Source organism: Erinaceus europaeus, chromosome 7, assembly GCF_950295315.1.
Source record: "Erinaceus europaeus chromosome 7, mEriEur2.1, whole genome shotgun sequence".
Taxonomy (NCBI): domain Eukaryota; kingdom Metazoa; phylum Chordata; class Mammalia; order Eulipotyphla; family Erinaceidae; genus Erinaceus; species Erinaceus europaeus.
Window position 1 is genome coordinate 53356079 of NC_080168.1, and position 25502 is coordinate 53381580.

At 42.1% G+C, this 25502-nt stretch overlaps 1 protein-coding gene across 1 annotated transcript in view; it reads left to right on the forward strand.

The window, feature by feature from the left end:
- The first annotated feature begins 828 nt into the window (after positions 1–828).
- The window catches only part of DERA (deoxyribose-phosphate aldolase), a 122793-nt gene continuing 98119 nt past the window's right edge, over positions 829–25502 (forward strand). The window contains exon 1 of the mRNA XM_007527618.3: positions 829–932. Coding sequence (XP_007527680.1) covers positions 902–932 — 31 coding nt within the window. The 5' untranslated portion in view covers positions 829–901. The remainder of the gene's footprint in view (positions 933–25502) is intronic.

Consider the following 25502-nt stretch of genomic DNA (forward strand, 5'->3'; position numbering starts at 1 on the left):
ATTGATCTGAACCCTCCTGGGATTCCCAACTAAAAGAATTACTACTGGAGCTAGACTGTTTTCAGGACACATAGCTTTTCTTTGCTTGTCTAAAAGAATGCATAGTGGCAGAGGCCAAGTGCTGGCATTATCAGTTGAGTGCACAGATTATCAAGCTCAAGGACCTGTGTTCAAGCCCCTGCCCTTCCCAGGAGCACTGGATTTGTTGTACAGGCACCAAACCCATGACCCTGGTGACCGTTGAGAATATAATAATGCGGGGGTCGGGCGGTAGCTCAGCGAGTTAAGTGCATGTGGCGCAAAGCGCGTGGACCGGCAGAAGAATCCTAGTTGGAGCCCCCGCCCCCACGTGCAGGGGAGTCACTTCACAGGCTGTGAAGCAGATCTGCAGGTGTCTTTCTCTCCCCCTCTCTGCCCTCCCCTCCTCTATTTCTCTCTGTCCTATCCAACAACAACGACATCAGTAACAACGATAATAATAACCACAACAGTGGTAAAACAACCAGGGTAACAAAAGGGGAAATATAATAATATTACATGGTTGCCCATATAATAAAGTGTTGCCTATAATGCATTGGGAGGTGGCACAATGGATGTGGTGTTAAGACTGTGGAACTGAGTTGAATTCCTGGGATCACAAATGCCAGAGTGGTGCTCTGGCTTTCTCTCTTCTCTCATCAACAAGTAAACTCTGAGGCCGGGTGGTGGTGGTGCACATATTTAAGTGCACACATTACCCTGCACAGTGAAGGCCCTGTTTCTGAGAGCAGAGGCTCCTTGGCCCTGGCGCCCCAGAGGGGAGGGGACAGGGCGGGGCGAGCACGGAGGCTTAGGCGCCGGAAGGAGGAAGCTCGCAGCTGGGCAGGAGGCCAGGTCCCGCCTTTGCAGCTTCACCCGCGACATGTCGGCACACAACCGCGGCACCGAGTTGGGTAAGCAACCCCGCCGCCTGCAGCCGGCCAGCTTGGCCCCCTCCCGCCCGGCCCTGGTTACCTGGGAGCTGGGGGAAGCAGCACTGTAGTGTGCGCGCCCACCAGGCAGCCCACCTCAAACCCAGCAGGAACCCCCAGGGTTGCCCTGATGGGCACCGAGGCTTTGGCCCCCAATCCGTGATTTTATGAGGAAAGGGCTAGGGATAGATTTGACTTTTTGTTGAGGTAGATAGCGTAATGATTATGCAAAGAAACTCATTCCTAAAGGATCCAAATCCTCAGTTCAATACCCCCCCACACACACACACACCACTACATTTTGCTCTGGTTTAAAAAAAAAAAAAAAAAGACTTTTTGCCATTACAACTTAACTCATTCACCTCCTGACTCCCTGGCTGCAAAGAGCAAAAATGAAATACTAAGACTCTGATTTAAAAAATAAAAACACCTTTCCTTCTGCACTTTGAATGGAATTCCTGTGCATGCTGGGAAGAGAGCATAATGTGATGCAAAAAGACTTTCCAGCCTGAGGCACCAAAGGTCCCAGGTTCAGCCCCCAGCACTACCATAAGCTGAGCAGTGCTCTGGTGAAAAAATTAACAAAACAAAACAAACCCTGAATGTAAATAGGTAATTCCAACACATCTCACTCAGAAGTCATCTTGTTGGTGGAATAATAGTTGGCAGGTCTCTCTACTAGGTTGCATATGATTTTAAAGCCAGAAAGATCTTTTAAAGAGTCTATATTCTCTCCCCATTGAAGCCATTTCATTGATATGGTGGGTCAGATTTTGGAAACTGATAGATTTGTAATTCAAACAGTAAAGCCATGATCAAGTCAAAGGTTAAAAGCCTCAGTTTAAGTATTTTAACTTGCTTTTTTTTTTTTTTTTTTTTTTACCAGAGCACTACTCAGCTCTGGGTTATGATGGGACTTTGGAGCCTCAGCCATGAAAGTCGTTCTGCCTAATGATTACGCTACCTCATGTGACCAACTTTTTAGGTTGAATGTTTAGTATATTGGGTTATCAGTGTAGCTGTGACTTTGGGCCAGTTAACCATGCCATGCTTAAGTTTCTTTTCTGTAAAATGGTAAAATAATAGTATTATCTACTTCTCTCATACAGTGATTTGGAGCTGAAATGAGAGAAAGTAAAAGTGCTTGTAAAGTGTGTGTGACCTAGCATATACTACTACTATCTTACAGAGTGCTGTTTTCAGGGGCTAATTTTGAGAAAATTAGGTTTAGGTTATATGCAATGTACAGAGGCTTTTTTTTTTTCCCCCTTTCTCTTTAAAGTGCACTAGACTGTTCTGTTTAGCAGTTTGGACTTCAAGAAATGTTCCAGGACTTTTGCTAAGTGGTAGGAGTATGTTTTTACAGTGACAACTGATTTCCTCAAGAAAAACTGACTGTCCTTGAGTCACTGCCCTTTAGCACATTACATTTCAAACTCGTTCTATCTCTGGAATATGGACTTTGGTAGTAAAGGAGCTTTTCTTTGGAAAATCTTGGAGATAAGAGATGGGGTAATGGGTGAGATGACATCTTACTTTGGCGTTTTCAGAATTATCGATTATTTCTCCTGAACGTAGTGTCTTTTCCTCTGAGAAATACAATTAGGCCATCTAACCTTTCTTACCAGACCCTAAAAGTGGTAATTATCCTGGGCACTGGGAAGGCAGGATGGACAGTGATTGCTGTCTCAGAGCAAAGTTTGGCTGAGAAACTGGGAATCAAGCCAAAGCTGCAATGAAAATAATTGCCAGTGTGTTATGCAGTTATTTCCTATTTGCTTTTGCTTGTTTTAGGAAATTTGATTAAAATGCCTAAGCTCCACCTGAAATGGCTTGTGATAACAGTGCTCTGGCCCTCTTGCCTTAAAACTTTTAGTGTCTTTTAAAGAAATTATTGAGGATCAGCACTGTAGGGGATTCATTTCTGATATTCATAAAGGCATAACTGCTTAACTGGTGTAGAATGTGTCTGGTTTTGATAGTGCTGATTTTTATAATTTAATAGAATTTTTCTTTCTTGTTTGTTTGATTTTTGTTTTGTTTTTAAAAACCAGAACGCTGTTAAGCTCTGGCTTATGGTGGTGTTGAGGACTGAACCTGGGACCTAGGAACCTTAGACATGAAAATCTTTTCCATAACCATTATGCTAGCTTCCCAGCCCTTATGAATTTGTTTTTAAATATATTATTTATTTATTTTGGATAGAGAGAGGGAGAGAGAGATACCTGCTACCCTCCTTCACCACTTATAAAGCTTCCCCTGCTGCAGGTGGGCTCCAGGGGCTTGGACCCTGCTCTTTGCCCACTGTAATGTGTGCACTCAGGCAGGTGTGTCACCACTCGCCCCCTATGAATTAGTTTTTAATTAATAATTTTTTGAACAGGGTCATAAATGTACAGATTTTTTCAGGGGGGAAGGTGCTTGCACAGTGATTTTATTTAACACCTGTGAGCCAGACACTATGCAGTGTGTGCACTAGAGTGCAGTGTTAGTGCCAACATAGAGAAGTAGCTATGTGCTAGGCTAAATGCATTTTAGTTTGTTGTAGTTTTCCATCTCAACAGGAAGACTAAGTGCATTTTATTTTTATTTTTTAATTTTTTGCCTAGATCCAGGGTTATCTCTGGGGCTTGGGGCTGGCACTACAAATCCACTGCTCCTGGTGGACATTTTTTTCCATTTTATTGGATGGGACAGAGAGAAATTGAGGGTGAAAGGGGAGATAGAAAGAAAGAAAGAGGGAGTCCGGCGGTTAAGCGCATGTAGCACAAATACAAAGACCAGCATAAGGATACCAGTTAGAGCCCCCAGCTCCTGCAGGGGAGTCGCTTCACAAGCCGTGAAGCAGGTCTGCAGGTGTCTATCTTTCTCTCCCCCTCTGTCCTCCCCTCCTCTCTCCATTTCTCTCTGTCCTATCCAATTACAACGACATCAGTAACAACAAAAAATAACTACAACAATAAAACAAAAAGGTCAACAAAAGGGAAAATAAATAAATATTTTTAAAAAATTTTTAAAAAGAGAAGGAAGAAGGTAGAAAGGAAAGAAAAAAAGACAGACACACATCTGCAGACCTGCTTTGCCATTTGTGAAGCATCCCCCCTGCAAGTGGGAGGTCTGGGGCTTGAACCCAGATCCTTTCCCTTAGTACTATGTGCTCTTAACCTTGTGCATCACCACCCAGCTCGCAAAGCTAAATGCATTTTATATCACCTCATTGAATCTTTACAACATCCCAGTGAAGAAGATATGATGATGATTATGACCCCTATTTTCCTAGATAAGCAAACTGAGAAACTGAGGCACAGAGAAGGTTGTTGTTATTGTTGTTGGTATTGTTTTGGGGCCATCCCCATTCTAGGTCAACATTTTCAAATAGAGAGGGAGAGAGGGAGAAACACCAGGGCATGGAAGCTTTCCCTGGTATCCCCAGAGAATCCAGCTTGGGCAGTGCACATGGTAATACATGCACCTCACCCTGTGAGCTGTCTTTGCAATTCAACATCTCTTTTTTTTTAAGGCATTTATTATTATTATTATTTACATTTTATTTATTTTCTAGAATAGAGAACTTGAGAGGGGGAAGTAGAGATACAGAGGGAGACAGAAGGAAAGAACTACAGCACTGCTTCACCTTTAGTGAAGTTTCCCCTCTGTAGGTAGGGACTGGGGGCTTCAACCTGGGTCCCTGCGCATTGGAACAAGTGCCTTCAAACAGTTGTGCCACTGCCCAGTCCCAAAAAAGATAAACACACACATATATAGATATATTAATTTAATAGTAATGTACAAGATTCTAAGGTAACGGGTACAATTCCATACAGTTCCCACCACCAGAGTTCCATGTCCCATCCCCTCTATTGAAAGGGTCTCTATTCTTTATCCCTCTGCGAGTATGGACCAAAATTCTTTATGGGGTGCAGAAGGTGGGAAGTCTGCCTTCTGTAATTGCTTCTCTGCTGGACATGGACTCAGCAGGTCAATCCATACCCCCAGCCTGTTTCTAAAAAGATTTATATTTTTATGAGAGAGTTCAGGCTCAGAGCACCACTCAGCACTAGCATTATGGTAGTGTCAGGATTGATCCTACGAGTCCTGTGTTCTGCCATTGCACTATCTTCCTAGCCCCCCCCCCCAAAAAAAAAAACACCTTTCACTAATTTCTTAACTAATTTGTTTAATTTGTGTGGAAGAGTATGATAGTAGTCTTTGAGTTATGTAAGTCAGTCCTGTTTCCAAACAAAACATTATATTTTTTACCAGGTAATGTGAAAATTTGAGTGTAGTTGAAAGTAGGTTAGAGAATGGGATTTAAAAAGTTAAGTTCAAATCCATTTATAATAAAAACTTTCCACAAACTACATAAAAGGAAAGTACCTCAGCATAATAAAGGCCATATGTGACAAGGCTACAGCTAACATAGTACTCAAATGTGAAAAGTTGAAAGATTTTCCTCTAAGAGCAGGAACAAGACGAGGATGCCCAACGTGCCACTTTCTTTCAGCATAGTATTGGGTCTTTTAGGCCCAGAGTAAGGACAAGACATAAAAAGTCATCTAAAATGGAATGGGAAAGGGAGGACTGTCACTGTTTACAAATGAAATGATACATAAAGAAAACTAGAGTAATATCTACACTAAAATACTGTTAGAACTAACGCATGAAGCAAGTCAAGTTGCAAGTAACAGAATCAATATACAATAATTTTTTTAATATTTATTTATAAATTAAGAGAGTGCCAGAGCATTACTGTGGCACATTTGATGCCAAGGATTGAGCTCAGGATCTTGTATTTGAAATTACAATGATTAACCCACTGCATCACCTCCTGGGCTGCCAAGATTTTTTTTTTTTTAATCTTTATTTATTGGATAGAGTCAAGCCAGAAATCGAGAGTGGAGGGGGAGATATAAAGGAATAGAGAGAGATACCTTCAGCACTTGTAAAGCTTTCCCCCAGCAGGTGGAGACCAGGGGCTCAAACTCAGGTCCTTACACATTGTAACATGTCTACTCAACCAGGTGCACCACCTCCAGACCCCCCAAGACTTTTTTTTTCCAGAGTACTACTCAGCTCTGGCATATGGGGGTGGAATTAATGGTTTACAGTATATACAGTTGTTGGACGTGTATAAATTTTCTGCAAAACACTCTCACCTTTGATCTAGGTCCTCTGCCATCATGCACCAGGACCTGAAAGCCTCCACCCCCACCCCTTCCCCCAGAATCCTTTTTTTTTTTTCTAAAAAGGAAACATTGACAAAACCATAGGATAAGAGGAGTACAACTCCACACAATTCCCACCACCAGAACTCTATATCCCATCTTCTCCCTTGATAGCTTTCCTATTCTTTATCCCTGTGGGAGTATGGACCCAGGGTCATTATGGGGTGCAGAAGGTGAAAAGTCTGGCTTCTGCAAATGCTTCCCCACTGAACATGGGTGCTGAGAGGTCAATCCATACTCCCAGCCTGTCTCTCTCTTTCCCTAGTGGGGTGGGAATCTGGGGAAGTGGGCCGGGAATCTGGGGAAGTGGGCCTCCAGGACACATTGTCCAGAGCACTCACTGATCAGCTCTGGTTTATGGTGATGCAGGGGATCGAACCTGGGACTTTGGAACCTCAGGCATGAGAGTCTCTTTGTATAACCATTATGCTATTTGCACTCCCCCCCCCCATCCCCATCCTTTACTTTGTTGCAATACGCCAAACCCAGTCCAAGCTTTGTGTTTCCCCTTCTGTTCTTATTTCTCAGCTTCTGTCCATGAGTGAAATTGTCCCATATTCAGCCTTCTCTTTCTGGCTTAACTCACTTAGCATGATTCATCCCTTTGGGCTCCATCCAAGATGAGGTGAAGAAGACTTCATCATTCTTAATAAATGTGTCCTTATTTTTGTTTTAAGCAGATACTCCAGGCTTATCTTAAACTTTCCCTGCTCTGACACCGATGTTCATCTGATTCTTTAAGAAATGTCTTCTCTGTATAGTGGTACCTAAAAGCTAAATTCTTTTTATTTTTTTATATTTATTTATTTTCCCTTTTGTTGCCCTTGTTTTTTATTGTTATTGTAAGAAGCTAAATTCTGAGTGTCCCAAGATCAGTCCCAAAACCACATATGCCAAGAAAGGCTATGATTTGTTCTCTTTCTTGTAAATAAGTTAAGTCTTAAAAATATAAGTCAAGTTCAGGTTTGAGAAAGGTCACCACTACACTCAGGAATAGCTGTGATGTCTTTCCCTCTGTCTGTCACTGCTCTCTCTTTCCCTTTCCTTCTGTCTGTCACTGCTTTCTCTTTCCCTTTGTCACTGCTCTCTCTCTCTCTTTCTCTCTCTCTCTTTCTTTCTCTTTTTTTTTTTTTTTTTGCCTCCAGGGTTATTGCCGGTGCTTGGTGCCTGCACTATGAATCTGAATCCACTGTTCCTAGAGGCTGTTTTTTCCCTTTTGTTGTCCTTATTGCTTTATTGTTGTTGTTATTGTTATTGCTGGATAAGACAGAGAGAAATTGAGATGGTAGGGGAAGATAGAGGGGGAGAGAAAGACACCTGCAGACCTGCTTCACCACTTGTGAAGTGGCCCCCCCGCAGCTGGGGAGCCGGGGGCTCAAACCCAGGATCCTAACTTACACCGGTCCTTGCGCTTTGCACCATGTGTGCTTCACCTGCTGCACTACCTCCTCTCTCTTCTTAACAGAAGAAGTTAGTCAGGAGTGATGAAGCCCTGGCAATGACAAAAAAAAAAAAGTCAAGTTCTAAGTAGTATGTGTGTTCATCTTGAGTGGTGTTTCAGGAGAGCTGGGGAGTGTATGCACCCCACACACATTTGTTCCTTTGCTTATCCGTGTGTTTCTCTAAATAGTGAAAACCATGATCACCCTCATACCTCCGATCATAGACCAACCCCACAGGGTTGACTCTGTTCTCTTCCTTTTTCTCTGAAACGTTTCACATGCTGGGCTGAATGATCTCCCCCCTCCCCTACCCAGTGGATAAAATCCTCTGGATTTTCTCAGTCTCTTAACAGTCAGAACCAGGCACCTCCTCATCCTACTTGAAGGCCCTCCCCCGCTCCTCCATCACCCAGCCTGTTCTGTTCACAAAGATGCTGTCCTTGGCTTGGCCCTTGTATCTGACCACCACTTTGTGCAGACACCCTCCAGATGGTAACTAGACTCTAGGTCCTGGCTCACCCCTGTGCAGGACTGGGTCCTGATTTATTTGGTTTCTACAACCAAACTCTGAGCCATAATGGACTACCATGTTTTCTCCCATCATCCCTACCTTGCCAGGTTTCATACACTTGTTCAGGATGAGGAGTAGAAATGGCTTAAATTTTAATTTGGTAGGCAGCATCTTGGATATGGAAAAAGACGTTCATGCCTGAGGCTCTGAGGTCCCAAATTCAATCCCCAGCACCTTAATAAGCCAGAGCTGAGCAGGGCTCTAGTGTTCTTGTGTTCTTGTTCTCTCTCCCTCTCTCTCTCTCTCTCTCTCTTTCTCCCCCACATATATGATAAATCAACTGTTTTTAATAATTTAGTTTATAAATACAAATTGTAAATATACCCACTTTTTACATATGAAAGTTGGACTGGGTGTGGCATATAGCAACCAAAGCAAAGGACTCTGGGGAAGGGATGGGATGAAAAGACATTGTGTCTTCTAGACATCAATCAAGAGGAGATGAGAGGCTGTGTATCTTTGTGTTAAAGACTATACTGTAAATCACTAGCAAACCCCCCCCCATAAGATTAATTAAATAAAAAGAATCTGATCACCTAGTCAACCTGTATGAGCAACCTTGGGAGAACTGCTATAGCTTCCAATGGAGGGAATGGGGATACAGAACTCTGGTGATGGGAATGGTACAGAATTATACCCCTGTTATCTTATAATTTTCTAAATCAATATTAAGGCACTAATACAATTAAAAAAAATTATATCCTGACTCTTGACCTGTGGTAACTGTGAGACAATAAGGGTATGTGTTACAGGTAAATAAATAAATAAAATGAATATGTTTTTTATCTATTTGGATAAAGACAGAAACTGAGGCAGAAAGGAAGGAGAGAGGGAGAGAGGGGGCCGGGTGGTGACACATCTGGTTAAGTGCACACACTACAGTGTGCAAAGACCCACGTTCAAGCCCCTGGTCCCCACCATCAGGGGGAAAGCTTTACAAGTGGTGAAGCAGGGCTGCAGGTATTTCTCTGTCTCTCCCCCACTCTTCCTCTCCCCCTCCTCTCTTGATTTCTCTCTGTCTCTACCCAAAATAAATAAAGACAAAAAGAGAGAGAGGGAGAGAGAGAAAAAGACAGACATGCATGAAGCCCCCCCCATCCCCCGGTCCACAAGTGGGGACTGGAGGTTTGAAGAGTCCTTGCTCTTGGTGACATCTGTACTGGACTGGGTCTACCAACACCTGGCACCCAGTTTATGCATTTTTTGTTTGTTTTGAAGAACTCTTTTTTTCTTTTGACTTTATTTTATTTGATATAACAGAGAGAAATTGAGAAGGAGGGGAGATAGAGAGGGAGAGAGACAAAGAGACACCTGCAGCCCTGCTTCACCACTTGTGAAGCTTTTCGCCCTATTTTCCTACATAGTAGAGTTTGACAGGAGACGGAGAGAAGGAAAGATAAGCCAGAGCATCACTCTGGTACATGTAACACCCGGAATTGAACCAGGAACTTCAGGCATGCTAGTCTGATGGCCTACCAGTTGTGTTGTTCCCCTGGCTTCTCTGGCATTTAACAAATGTAACTCTTGTGCTCATGCCACATCTGGAAAACCAAAGTGAGCAAACCTGGTCTCTGCTCTGGTAGAGCTCTTGGTTCTCAAGGGGGCTAGTCACCTAAGTGGTGATAGCAGGTCAAAAGGGAAAGATGAAGCTGAATTCACAGATGGCCAGGGAGCCATCTGAACACAGGAATAGACCAAGAGCAGCCTACTGAGTTCCATTCACTAAAGGAATTCAGTTTTCAGATTTCTAGTGTAATCTCATTCTTATATAATGGCTAGGAGTAATATTTCAGAAAGAAGAACAAAATCCTTCCTGTTCTGTGTGTAAAATAAATCACAGCTGCTATAATGGTTATGTACTTTTTTTTTTTAATTTTAAGTGAGGCATACTTATATGAATGGAGACTTTGATTTTTGCCTTAGAACTTCTACCTCTTGCTTGTAAGCATGAGTTATGTAACTCAGTCTTTTGTTATTCTGATATAAGGAGCACCATAAAGTAAGAAATTGGATTTGTTGTGTAATTAAATAATTAAAGTCTTCCATGGTGACTGCTAATTTTTTTTTTTTTTGCAAGCATCCAGGCCTTGTGAATTTTAATTGTTAGGGAGACAAACTTCAAGCATTCATTTAAAATGAGTTGCTTCTGTGAGGAAAGAAAGACTCATAAATGAGACAGCAGATAGAGCCCTCCAGGATGCGATTTCAACATGTCACTAGAAATTGTTTAAGTGGAGCGCTCTGGCCCTTTCAAAACACTGTCTGTCACTTGAGGATTGGGTCACCTTGAAATGTGTTCATCTTTGAGTTAAAGGCATAAAAAGGCACTTTGAAATGTTCCCGTTCACTTTGGTGTGTGTTGTGTGTGTGTCTACAGATGTATCTCTCTCGCCTCAGCCTGCTGCTGCCGCTGCCTGAAATCAGTTCCCTGGAAACCAAAGTGGTTGCAAGAGAAAGATAAATGTTTCATCTCTGCTCCAGCTAACTATACAGATTTCTTAAATGTTGAAACACTTGGGCTGAAATTTCTGGCTTGCTTTGTGTATTCAGACCCTCCTCCCCAATAGTCTGAAATAAGAGTAGCCTCTGGTAATTAAAATACTCTCTGAAAAGAGCCACTTCACTGGTGCCAAGATTCTTTGGAATTGTGGTTATTGATGATGTCAAGTTTGTGGTCTTTAATGTCTGGTCAAAATATCCAAATTAACAGCTCTTATAATGTACATCCAGATAAGGTTTTTCTATCTCTCCCTCCCTTTCTCTTTAGTTCTCTCTTTCATCTTTTTGTTTTGATAGAACAGAAAGAAATAGGGAGGGGGAGATAGAAAGGGAGAGAGAAAGGAAGACCTGCAGTTATGGCTTGGCTTCACCCCTGCAGGTGGGGACCAGGGGCTTGAATGCAGGCCCTTGTGCATGGCAATGTGTACGCTCTACTGAGTGTGCCAATTGCACGGCCCAGCCCCCCCAACTAAGTTTTTTCAGCTGCATCAGATCATCAGACTAGCTTGCCTGAAGTTGGTGGTCAGTCCCTGGTGCTACATGTACCCTATAGAATGCACTTATATGCCACCAACAGCTATGACTTAGGGAACCGTCAATATTATCCCTGTTTACCTTGAGGTACATATACTGCAGCAAGTGTCTTGAGCTTGGCAAAGATGGCTGTGAGTTTCATCAGAGAAAACATCTCCATGGACCTGGCTCCAATAAGAGAACAAAATACAGTTTCTCCCTTCCTTCTTTTCCTTTCTTTCTTTTTCTTTATTGGAGGATTAATGGTTTACAGTTAACAATAAAATACAATAGTGTCAGGTTCTTTGGGGGAACGGGCCAGCCTGGCTCCCACTTCACCATCTGGTCTGTTGGCCACCGGAGGCAGACGGAGAGCAGGGAATCTCAGGCCAGCAGTGGCAGGGGTGAGCTCGCTAAGCGGTCTTCCAGCGCACCGTGGCAGTGGATGGTACAACAAACCACCCAGGGCACTATGGCAGTAGATGAAACACCTTGTTGTTTCAGTTACAGGTTTATAAAGGGGTAGCTGTGCAGGGGAAGGCAGCCAAGCCACCCAGTGAGACTATTATCTCCTTATAAGGAAAGAGAGAGCAAGGCAAGGGGAAGGTATGGAGGGTGATGCTGGAACGGGGAAATAGAAACTTAAAGAAGGCAAAACCCACCAGAGGGAGGAGGGGTGAAGTGTTGTGGTGAGATTGATAGACGGGTTGGAATTCCCTGTACTCTGGGCTGTCTCGCTCAACCACAACAGCTGGCATGCCAGTGGGAGGCTGATAGACAGACTTCCAGGGGGGTCAGCCGTCTATGCTCAACCTTGCATGAGACCCACACAATAGTTTGTACATGTGTAACATTTCTCAGTTTTCCACGTTTGTATTCAATTCCCACCAGGCCCTCCTTTGCCATCATGTTTCAGGACAAAGTATGGTTTCATCTGTAGATGAATGTTCTGTTTTTGTGGCTATGGTATTATATTAGTAATTATATAAGATCAAGAAGCTATATAAAATAGCAGTTTGTGAAATCTAGAGAAAGCCAGGGGTGCTAATAATAATGAAAATGTCTTAGAGAAAAGTAGGATTCTCTTCCAACTGTCTCAAGAAAGTTCAGTGGGGTGAGCTGGGACGTGGCACTGCCGTGGACCACCACAGTGGATGAGCAGCAGGAGGGTCAGGGGTCTTGAAGGCAACCTCCCAGGTGGATCAGGAGTCGGCGCGAGGGAGAACAGATAGACACCACACTCTATTGGAGGGTGAATCTGGACTCATTTTAATAGTGAAACTGCATTAGCTTTTATACTTTTTTCAGGTTACATTCAGGTTGCCTAAGCATAAAGAAGTAACAATAAACATCATAGTCTTGTGGCTTTGGCAAGCTACATGTTACTCCCCTATAACTGTAAAGAATGGGTACAATACTTTGTATCATTCTGTTCTCAGGGGAGGTCATACCCAGAATTGTTTTAGACTTTTGTTGAGGGCTATCTCTACCATTAATCTTCAATGGCAGGCATACAGATCTTTGCCTAGTCGTGGACCACTGCTCATCTAGGTCTGGTACAGTTTAACTATTAATCTTTCTTTGTTTCAATACGTCAGCTTGTACCTGGGAGGCCTCAATCTCTGCATTGTTTTTATGAGGGGCAAGTCATAACTTCTTTTGTCTGTCTATGTTGACCCACCTTTTCCACTTTCATAATGTAACTTTCAAATATGCCCCTGTGTAAGGGAGAGGGGGTGCTTCTAACTCTCCATTTCCACCAGGCACTGCCAAAGCATTATTAATCAATTGTGACAGTATAATTGTTTGTAACAATAACGGGGGGAGAATGTGTCGACCCATTCCCGTCCTTCTGCCCAGCTTCCTTGAAGTCTGAATGCAGGTCCAGAGGAGATGACCCTGTCAGGCTCCCTGGCGTTCGGGTTGGGGGCGCTGCATGGCACAGTAGATAAGGCACTGGACTTTAAAGCTCCTGAGTTTAATCCCTGGCATTTCACGTGCTGTCATGGTGCTCTGAGTTCTCTTTCTTTCATGTCAATCAATGTTCAGGACCAGGTGGTGGTGCAACTGATTGTATATATATTATCATGTGCAAATACCCAGGCTCAAGCCACTGTTCCCCACCTGCAGGGGAGAAAGCCTCATGAGTAGTGAAGTAGTGCTGAAGTATCGCTTTGTCTCTTCCTATCTCTCTTTTTCCTATTTCTCAGCCTTTCTTTTTTTCTTTCTTTTTTTGCCTCTAGAGTTATTGCTGGGGCTTGGTGCCTGCACTATGAATCCACTGTTCCTGAGGCAATTTATTTTTTTTTATTGTTTTATTATTTTTTTTGCTTTTTTAAAAATTTGTTTTAATTTGTTTTATTTTTTAATTTATTTTTTAGGTTTTTTTAAATCATTTAAAAAATTTTATATTTATTCCCTTTTGTTGCCCTTGTTGTTTTATTGTTCTTGTAGTTATTATTGTTGTTGTTGCATAGGGCAGAGAGAAATGGAGAGAGGAGGTGAAGACAGAGGAGGAGAGAAAGACAGACACTTGCAGACCTGCTTCACCCTGTGAAGCGACGCCCCTGCAGGTGGGGAGCTGAGGGGCTTGAACCGGGATCCTTACCCCGGTCCTTGCGCTTTGAGCCACTTTCGCTTAACCCGCTGTGCTACCGCCTGACTCCCTTTTTTTTTTTTTTTTTTTTTTTTACTTTTTAAGTATTTGTTTATTTTCTTTTGTTGCCCTTCTTGTTTTATTGTTGTAGTTGTTATTATTTATTGTTATTGATGTCACTGTTGTTGGATAGGACAGAGAAATGGAGAGAGGAGAGGAAAACAGAGGGAGGAAAGACACCTGCATACCTGGTTCACTGCTTATGAAGCAACTTCCCTGTAGGTGGGGAGCTGGCAGCTCCAACAAGTATCCTTCCGCCAGTCCTTGAGCTTCAGCACGTGCGCTTTTTAAAAAAAATGTTTTTATTTATAAAAAGGAAACAGTGGATAAAATGTTGGACTCTCAAGCATGAGGTCCTGAGTTCAATCCCCAGCAGCACATGTACTGGAGTGATGTCTGGTTCTTTCTCTCCTCCTATCCTTCTCATTAATAAATAAATATATTTAAAAAAAAAAAAAAAAGGAAACATTGACAAAACCATAGGATAAGAGGGGTACAACTTCACACAGTTCCCACCACCAGACCTCTGTATCCCATCCCCTCCCCTCATAGCTTTCCTATTATTTAACCCTCTAGGAGCATGGACCCAGGATCATTGTGGATCACAGAAGGTTGAAGGTCTGGCTTCTGTAATTGCTTCCCCGCTGAACATGGGCGTTGACAGGTCCATCCATACTCCCAACCTGTCTTTCTCTTTCCCTAGTGGAGAAGGGCTCTGGGGAAGCGGAGCTCCAAGGCACATTGGTGGGGTGCCACGTGCGCTTAACCCGCTGCGCTACCACCGGACTCCCGGCAATTAATTAATTAATTTAATTTTTTGATAGGATTGAGAGGGGAGGGGAAGATAGAGAGGAGGAGGGAAAGATAGACACCTACAGACCTGTGAAGCCACCACCACCCCCACCTCACCACACACAAAAACACCCCCAGATGTAGAACCCGGGACTCAAACCGGGATCCCGGGATCCTTGCACAGGTCTTGTGCTTTGTACTTAATCCATTGCACCACTTAATCTTGTGCTTAATCCATTGCACCACTGCACGGCTCCCTCGATTTCTCTGTCTCTATCCAATAAAATAAAAATAAAATTGGGCGTTGGGCGGTAGTACAGCAAGTTAAGCGCATATGACGTGGAACATAATGACTGGTGTAAGGATCCCAGATCAAGCTTCTGGCTCCCCACTTGCAGGGGAGTCGCTTCACAAGTGGTGAAGCAGATCTGCATGTGTCTTTCTCACGCCCTCTCTGTCTTCCCCTCCTCTCTCCACTTCTCTCTGTGCTATGCAACAATAATAACAATAACAACGATAAGCAACAAGGGCAACAAAAGGGGAAAAATAGCCTCCAGGAGCAGTGGATTTGTAGTTCAGGCACTGAGCCCCAGCAATAACCCTGGATGAAAAACAATCAATCAATCAATAAATAAATAATTTTTAAAAGATAAAAAGGAAAAACGAGAGAGACGGAGAGGGTTAAATGGAGACTTGGGTGGTGGTGCACCTGGCTGAACACACTCATTACAATGTGCAAGGGTTCAAGCCCCCAGGCCCCACCTGCAGGAGGAAAGCTTCAGAAGTGGTGAAGTAGGGCTGCAGGTATCTCCTCCTTCTCTATCTTCCCAAACCTCTCAATTTGTCTTTATCCAGTAATAAATAAATAAATAAATATTAAAAATAAATAAGAGAAAGTCAAGTGACCAGAGAAATGGGTGGGCTGGTAGAGCTTTGGACTTTCATACTTGAGATCCTCAGCTGGGTTCATAGCTCTGTATAGACCAGAATAGCACTTGACTGGTCTCTACCATTCCTCTTCTCTCTACCGTATGTGAAACTCTCTCTTCTCTTTCATATGAAATAAATAAGTAAATGAAAACTATTAGAGAGTGGTCCGGGAGGTGGTGCCATGGATAAAACATCAGACTCTCAAGCATGAGGTCCTGAGTTTAATCCCTGGTAGCACATGTAACAGGGTGATTCCTGGTTCTTTCTCTTTCCTCCTATGTTTCTCATTAATAAATAAATAAAATCTTTTTAAAAAAGCTCTTAGAGAAAGAGGGGGTACCTGGAGCACTGTAACTCCAGTGTGTACAATGCTGAAAATTGAAATGAGGTCTCAGGCTTGAACATCCTGCGTTCTACTTTCTGAACCACTTACAAACAGCCCTCATGAAAATGAAATCATTTTGGTGATCATTAATAGTTCTATAGGCTACAGGTAAAATTAGGCTTATATAGTGTGAACATAAGGAATTTTGTATCTGGGTACCTAAAAATGTCCCCCCCCCCCAGAGTCTCTTTGGTTCAGTACACCAAACCCAGTCCAAGTTCTACTTTGTGTTTCTCTTTCTGTTCTTATTTCTCAACTTCCTTTTTAATTTTTTTTATCTTTATTAATTTATTGGATAGAGACAGCCAGAAATCGAGAGGAAGGGAGAAATAGGGAGGAAGAGGGACACAGGGATACCTGTGATACTGTTTCACCACTCACAAAGCTTTCCCCATACAAGACTGGGGGTTTGAACCCAGGTCCTTGTGCATTGTAACATGTGCACTCAACCAGGTGCTCCACCACCGAGCCTCCTTAACTATCTGTGAGATCATCCCATATTCATACTTATTTCTTTTTTTAAATTTCTTTATATTTATTTTCCCTTTTGTTGCCTTTGTTTTTTTTTATTGTTGATGCAATTGTTATTGATGTCATCGTTGTTGGATAGGACAGAGAGAAATGGAGAGAGGAGAGGAAGACAGAAAGGGGAGAGAAAGATAGACAAAAGATAGACACCTGCAGACCTGCTTCACCGCCTGTGAAGTGACCCCCTTGCAAGTGGGGAGCTGGGGTCTCAAACCAGGATCCTTACATTGGTCAAAGCGCCACGTGCACTTAACCCACTGTGCTACCAACACCCATCCTTCTCTTTCTAAGCCTTTTATTTCTTACTTGTTCTTCTGCATGGTAGATAATAATGGCCTTACTGTTTCTACCATTAAAAAATCATCTTGTAGTTCCATCCCCCCCTTTTTTTTTCTTTGATTGCTAAATCACAAGGGGAGGGGGCCTCATACTGCATTGATTTTATCCACTTTGAGTCTTCCGCTTGCCCTAGGAAAATCTACATATGGTTAAACCTTTTTCTTGTGTTTCTCACTGAAATATAACAAATTATATTTGTCTCCTCAGATTTACTGTTTTTATTATTTTGTTCCTTTAACATGGGCTTTCATTTCACAAGATGTACATAATCTTCTGACTTGTATGAGCAGCACAGTATCCACTGCAATAGCTCTCTGAATATTTTCTTTTGACTTCCAATGTGAATTTAATAAATAACGGGTCATTTGTGGACATATTCAAATTCAGGCCCATCATCTAGTGTTTCCTCATGGGGGAACAGTTAAATCGGTTTCCTCTGAAGCTCTGAGCTCCTGGAATAATTGATCAAATCTTCTCAAAGGACTGATGTTGGATCTTTACTCAACAGGGGACCAAGGTTTTCTAGTTTCTTGATGAATTTCTCCAAGGCCTAATGATTCTTTCTGAACACAAGGCACATTTAGAGGTTCAGAGAAACTCTTCAGAAGTTTCCCAGAGTACTTGCAATTCAAAGACTTTATATTTGAAAAGTCAGATGCGGGTAAATTATGGTGGTATAGGAGTTACGATATATCTTTATAGGCATGTGTAGTAGTAGAACTAACATCTCAGCCAGGAATTTCCTTTGCAAGATGGTAAATTTTACCTTTATCACTGGGGCTGGGTGTCTGCACTACTGAATCCACTATTCCTGGAGGTCATTTTTTTTCCTGTATTGTTGCCCTTGTTGTTATTGTTGCCATTGCTGTTATTTCTCTTGCATAGGATAGAGAGAAATGGAGACAGGAGGGGAAGACAGAGAGGGGGAGAGAAAGATAGAGACCTGCAGACCTGCTTTAGCACTTGTGAATCGACCATCCTGAAGATGGGGAGCCAATGGATGGAACCTGGATCCTTAGGCAGGTCATTGTGCTTCTCACCACATGTGCTTAACCCGATGCACTACCACCTGGCCCCCAGGAAATTTTATCTATTAACATGTTCACTTAAGATGTGAACTTTACTGCAGAGCATGAAAAGAGAACCAACTTTTCCATGAAATTTTTAAAAATTTTTTTTATTTATTTAAAAAAGGAGACATTAACAAAACCATAGGATAAGAGGGGTACAACTCCACACAATTCCCACCACCAGATCTCTATATCCCATCCCCTCCCCTGATAGCTTTCCCATTCTTTATCCCTCTGTGAGTATGGACCCAAGGTCATTGTGGAATGCAGAAGGTGGAAGGTCTGGCTTCTGTAATTGCTTCCCCACTGAACATGGGCGTTGACTGGTGGATCCATACTCCCAGCTTGCCTCTGTCTTTCCCTAGTAGGTTGGGGCTCTGGGAAGCGGAGCTCCAGGACACATTGGTGGGGTCGTTTGTCCAGGGAAGTCTGGTCAGCATCATGCTGGCATCTGGAACCTGGTGGCTAAAAAGAGAGTTAACATACAAAGCCAAAGAAATTGTTGAGCAATCTACGACAATTTTTTAAACTGTTAGTTCAAGTGTTAATCCACAGTGTTGTCTGGTACGTAAATGTGCGTGAGAGAGTTTTCCAGATTTGATAAGTAAGAACCCATGTAGACACCTACCTTGCTTTACCTGGGACAGTAACAAAAGAGGGAGAAAAGGCTGAAGGACCAGTATTGAGGCTAGTGGAGTGAGTTCATTTCATAAAGGCCAAGGAGAGGCCAGTAGGAAGTAACAGCAATTGTTAAGGACAATTCCATTTCCTTGCAGATGCTACCACGACACCAACCTGACTTCCCTGTATAGACAACCTTACCAATGTATCCTGAAACCCTACCTCTCCAGAGCCCTGCCCCACTTGGGGAAAGATAGGGACAGGCTTTGCTTTTAAAGACAAGAGAAAATATCTTAGCAGCAAGGAAATGGAAAAGCATTAAGATATAAAGCATAACTAATTGTTTAATAGTCAGGAACCTAAAGGCAAGAAATATAGCAATTGTGTGCCGGGCAGTGGCGCAGCAGGTTAAGCGCACTTGGCCCAAAAGCACAAGGACTGGCGTAAGGATCCCGGTTCGAGCCCCAGCTCCTCACCTGCAGGGGTGTCGCTTCACAAGCGGTGAAGCAGGTCTACTGGTGTCTATCTTTCTCTCCCCTCTCTGTCTTCCCCTCCTCTTTCCATTTCTCTCTATCCAACAAGAATAACAACAATGATAAACAACAAGGGCAATAAAAGGGTAAAATGGCCTCCAGGAGCAGTGGATTTGTAGTGCAGGTACCAAGCCCCAGCGATAACCCTGGAGACTAAATAAATAAAAAAATAAATAAATATAGTAGTTATGAGTTTTGGGGTCTCCATTTTGGAAAAACCTAGTAGGTCTATTTTAGGTATATTCCAAAGGGCCCATGACTTTACTAATTTTTGCCTGAACACAGCAGCTAACATGCAGGTGGACCAAAGGTATTATCTGGGGAAATGGTGTCAGAGTTGGAAATAGGACTATAAAGTTGGTTCTGGGCCGAGAGTAGCTCCCAAATATGAGAAAAGTATGAAAGTATTACTTTATGGTGTCTTTTTTTTTTTTCCTCCAGAGTTATTGCTGGGGCTTGGTGCCTGCAACATGAATCTACTGCTCCTGGAGGTTATTTTTTGCCCTCTTGTTGCCCTGGTTGTTTTATCATTGTTGTAGTTATTGTTGTTATTGATGTCGTTATTGGATAGGACAGAGAAATGGAGAGAAGAGGGGGAGAGAAAGACACCTGCAGACCTGTTTCACTGCCTGTGAAGCAACTCCCCTACAGGTGGGGAGCCGGGGGGCGTTGAATCAGGATTCTTAAGCTGGTCTTTGCACTCTGCGCCATGTGCGCTTAACCTGCTGCGCTACCACCCGACCACCACCCCCCTTTTTAAGGTTTTCTATTTGTCTGCTATTTTGAGTCACTACAAACTATCATACACTTTTGCTTTAAGATGTATATTTTCCCTTAACTTATGGGTACATATGCACATGTGTTCTGTCTCATGGGCTCATGCTTCCAGAGGGATAAAGAATAGGAAAGCTTTCAAGGATGGGGATAGGATACAGAGTTCTGGTGGTGGGAATTTTGTGGAATTGTACCTCTCTTATCCTATGGTCTTGTTGATATTTTTATTTTATTTTATTTTCTGTATTGGGGGATTAATGTTTTACAGTGGACAGTAAATGATTTATTTTATAAATAAATTAACAATTAAAATTAAAAACCTGATCCCTCAAAAAAAGAAAAAAGCAAAGCCTGGGATATGGGAAAACATTTCATCCTGTAAGTTCATGAGTCAGAATGCAAAGCTCTGTACTGACTGTAAAAGAGTTGGTGACATCTGACTCATGGGCCTCATAGCAGCCATGAAATTATTTGGTCTGGGTATATAAATCTAGGAGCACTTTTCCTTCCTACTTCCTCTACTTTGCTTCCTTCTTTGTTTCTCTGTTTGTTTGTTTTTTTTAGTTTCCCTTTTGTTGCCCTTGTTTTTTTTTTTTTTATTTCTTACTGTTGTTGCAGTTCTTATTGATGTTGTGGTTGTTGGATAGGACAGAGAGAAATTGAGATAGGGTAGATAGAGATGGGGAAAGAGAGATAGACACCTGCAGACCTGCTTCACCACTTGTGAAGCGACCCCCCTGCAGGTGGGGGACCAGGAGCTTGAACCAGCATCCTTGCACGGGTCCTTGTATTTTGCGCGGTGTCCACTTAACCCATTGCGCCACTGCATGAGCCCTGGAACTTTCTTCATAGCAACATTACGTGCTAATATTTAAGTTGATAATTTTTTTTGGCTCCCAAATGATGTAATAAATATCTGTATGGTAGAAAAAAAAAAAAGTTTCCTACCCTCCCTCTTCCTACATGAAAGAAGTTGTATCTAAAAGTTTGGAGCATAATGACATACTTTTTTTGGAAATTAATGACAGAAAATTGCATTCTGGAGACCAGGTAGTGGCACACCTGGTTGAGCACACACATTACAGTGCACAAGGACTCAGGCTCAAGCCTCCAGCCCCCACATGTAGGGGGGAATCTTCACAAATTATGAAAAATTGCTGCAGGTATCTCCCTTTTTTAAAAAAAATATGTTATTATTTATTTTCCCTTTTTGTTGCCCTTTTTTATTGTCGTTGTTGTAGTTATTATTGTTGTTGTTGATGTCATCATTGTTGGATAGGACAGAGAGAAATGGAGAGAGGAGGGGAAGACAGAGAGGAGGGGAGAAAGATAGACACTTACAGACCTGCTTCACCTTTCTCTCCCTTTTTATCTCCCCTCCCATTTCAATTTCTCTGTCTCTATCTAAAACAAAATATAAAAATAAAATGTGTTGTTTCAACAATTTGCATTTCTGAAATAGCAGGAAGAAATCTTGGCAGACAATGATTCGAATGTTGGATGCATACCTGACTGTAAATCTCTTGGGAATTATCAGAGCAATATAGTCATTTATAAGCACGTAGTTTTTAAGCACTGAGGTGAAGTTGGCTCCTTGGCTTCAGTCATGGATTCAGACTCTTACTCCTGAGAGCCTTAGTCACTTAATCTTTTGAGAAAACAAAGGAATGTAAACCTTCCTCCCCATCTCCCTTTGCAATTAAATATATCTTTTTAAAAATTATCTTTATTAGATAGAGAGAGCCAGAAATCAAGAGGATAGGGGAGAGAGGGTGGGAAAGAGAGACACCCACAGCCCTGCTTCACCACTTGCAAAGATTTTCCCCCTGCAGGTGGGGACCTGGGGGCTTGAACCCGGGTCCTTGCACACTGTAACATGTGCACTCAACCAGGTGTGCCACTACCTGGCCCCTTAAATATATCTTTAACACTTTTACAAAATATATGGTCAATTAAGATTGCATTTTTTGCTATACATTTTTGTTTTCTGTGGAACTGTCTCATTACTTAGTTTTCACTTCTCTTTTTTTAATTTATTTTGATTGCATATGAGAAAATTTCACAAGAGGTAGGAGAGAAAGAAACAAGTGAACACTGTGGTACATGCAGTGTTCAGGATTGAACCAGGAACATCAGGCACTCAATGCTTAATTTTCTATGCAGTTATTTCTTTAAAAAAAAAAAAATATATATATATATATATTGGAGGGTCGGGCGGTAGCACAGCGGATTAAGCTCACGTGGCACGAAGTTAGGGGACCAGCATAAGGATCTAGGTTCGAGCCCTGGCTCCCCACCTGCAGGGGTTGCTTTACAAGCGGTGAAGCAGGTCTGCAGATGTCTTTCTTTCCCCTTCTCTGTCTTCCCCTCCTCTCTCCATCTCTGTCCTATCCAACAACGATGACATCAAAGCAGTAATAACGACAACAACAATAAAAAACAAGGGCAATAAAAGGGAAAATAAATAAATAAAATTAATGATTTAATATTGATTTACAAAATTATAAGATAACGGGTATTGGAAATCGGGTGGTAGCGCAGAGGGTTAAGCGAACGTGGCGGGAAGCGCAAGAACCAGCTTAGGAATTCTGTTTCGAGCCCTGGCCTCCCACCTGCAGGAGAGTAGCTTCACAAGCAGTGAAGCAAGTCTGCAGGTTTTTCTCCCTCCTCTGTCTTCCCCTCCTTTCTCCATTTCTCTCTGTCCTATCTAGCAATGATGACATCAGTAACAACAACAATAATAACTACAGCAACAACAACAACAAAAAAAACCCAAGGGAAACAAAAGAGAAAAATAAATAAAAATATAAAAAATAAATTAAAAAAAGATAATAATGGTATAATTCCACATCTTTTCTATTACCAGAGTTCTGTGTCCCCATTCCTTCCTTTGGAAACTGCAGTAGTTCTCCCAAGGTTACAGATACGGGTTGACTATTATTTTTATAATTATCAGTCTATATTTATGTGTATTTGCCCTTTTTTTCCTATGGAGCCTTCTCTTCCTTTCTGGATCACATGTACTACTTCTCAGTGTCCTTCCTTTCCCCATCCTAACCCACACCCCCTTCTCTCTCCAGGTCTCTCAGAGCCTTCTGGTCATCTTCTCCTAGCATCCATGCCTCTGGGAGTATAGACCAAAGTTCTTTTTAAGGTTTAGAAGGTGGAAGGTCTGGCTTCTGTAATTGCTTCTCTGCTGGATGTGGATGTTAGCCTGTCTATCCATACCCCCAGCCTGTTTCATAGTGGGGTAGAACTCTGGAAAGGTGAGGTTCCAGGACACATTGGGGAGGTTGCCTGCCTAGGGAGTTCATTCAGGATTGTAGTAGCATCGGCAACTTGGTGACTGAAATTATGCAGTTATTTCTAAATCAACTCCATACTAGATGTCAGAGATGAAGCTCTTCTTTTTCAAACAGATCATATAATTTTTTAGTGTATAGTTTCCTCCTATAAATATTTGTTTTTGATGAGAGAAAGAAAATAAAGAAAGGGAGGAAGGCAAGAAAGAAAGCAGGCACCAGAGCACTGTTCAACCCTTGCTTATGGTGGTGCTTGTGATTGAAACTTGGACCTTAGAGCCCTGGGCATGAAAGTCTTTTGCAGAATCATTATGCTACCTCCCCAGCCTGGTTTATGTTTTTTTTTGGAAGCTTCACCCCCAGGGTCCTCAGTCTTAATGTTCTTGTCCAACATCTTTGGACCCTCCGTGCTTCTGCCATCCTGGTCCCCTTCCCTACCATCTTGGATTTCTTTTCAGACCTCTCTTGTAAGTCTCTGGTTTTCTGGGCTTCATGTCTTCCTCTTTCATGCTTTTCTTCCCAATTCTGGTGGAGCACAGCCCTCAGTAACTTCCTGACTACAGATGCTTTGAATGTCCAATTTCTTTTATCCTTCAATCATATTTAACTGATTGTTGGATGACAGAATTCTGTATTTAAGTTTTTTATTCTGACTTCAGTGTTCCTGTTAATAAACTTGATGCTGTTCTTATACATACTTATATTGCAGTCCCATTGTTTTATTGTATTTTAGGTAAAAGACAGAGACAGAGAGACAGAGAAAAGAGACCACAGCAGTGAAGCTTCCTTCAGTCCATGGGGGCCAGATATGAACATGGCTCGCACACATGGCCAAGCAACACCCTATCCAGTTGAGCTATTTCTCTGATTCCTTTTTCTTTTTTTTCTTTTCTCTTTTCTGGATACTTGAGAACCTATTCTCAAAAATCTCACTATGATGTGCTTTGTGTTTTGTCGTCTCTTTTCCATTACTTTGTACACTCAAGTGGCTCTTTCAGTTCATGGATTACATATTCCTGTACTCAAGGGAAAATTTCCTAAATTTTATTAATTCACTTACATGTTAGGTGTCAGGGATCAAACCCAGGTCCACATACATAAAAAGCATGTACTCTGTCACAGAGCTACATCCTTGACCCTTGATTTTCTTTTTTATTTCTTCCCTCATATTTTCTTAGTTTTACCCTCTTTTTCTTTCCTTCTTCCTCCCTTTCTTCTTCTTTTTTTTATACCCAGAGCCTTGCACATGTTCAGTTCTCTGTTCTGCTCCTTCCTGTAGATACTGATGGTGAGGGTGATGATGATGATGATGATGATGATGATGATGATAGAGATGGAGAGAAAGAGATAGAGGGGAAATTCTATAGCACCTCTTCATCATCCATGGAGCTTCCCCTGTTGCTGTGTATGGTTGCTCCCATGTGGTGTCAGAAATTTGAGCTCAAGTGTTTTTCTGTGATTTATTGTGGTATTGGGGACTGAACCTGGGATCTTGGAGTGTCAGGCATGAAAACTTTTTGCATATCCATTCTGCTGTTTTATCAGGCATACATGTTGGATTTTCTAGAATAATGCACCAGTCTCTTTTCTTCCTCCTCCTCCTCCTCCTCCTTCTTCTTCACCCCCACCCCAGTTTTTAGCTCATTTTGTTTCTTGGAAGGCTGAGGGAACAAGGAGATTTCCTCAACTTTATCTTTCAAGTCTTTCATTTTCGTTGCTACATTTTCAATTTCTGAGAGCACTGTACGTTTCCAAATGTTTATTTTTCTTAATAGCTTTACCTTCTTGTGTTATGGATGAGGACATTATTTATAGGAATTGTCAATAGTTCTTCTGCTTCTTACAATGTTTTATTTTCTCTAAGTGCTCTACAGCCCCCTCCAGTTATTTTTACTCTACATCTCTTAGGTGAACATCATCTAGTCGATACTTCACTCGTTTCAGAGTCTGAGGTAAAAATTTATTGCCATGCAACCATCTGATTGAGTCGTCATTTCTGTTCTAGGCACCTGCATTTGTGGCAGGGTAAAGCTGTATCTGGGAAAGTAGCAAAATGGAATTGAATACTCAGAAACAACTGTAGTCAGCCAAGGTACTCAGTAATAGACTCTTTATTAAAACTGTCCTATTCACATGAATGTTTGGAGAGGGCATTAGGGGATACATTTGAGTGGTACAATTTGAAATAAAAGCCCAGAATGAAGGAAACTTGATCTCTTTCCCCACTAGGAACAGTAGCAAAAACCAAATTTGTATTAAACATCCTTTTTTAGAGTTATCATTTGGTGTTACTTGTTTGTTTGTTTTCTACCAGAGCACTGCTCAGCTCTGGTTTATGGTAGTACAGGGGATTGAACCTGGGACTTTGGAGC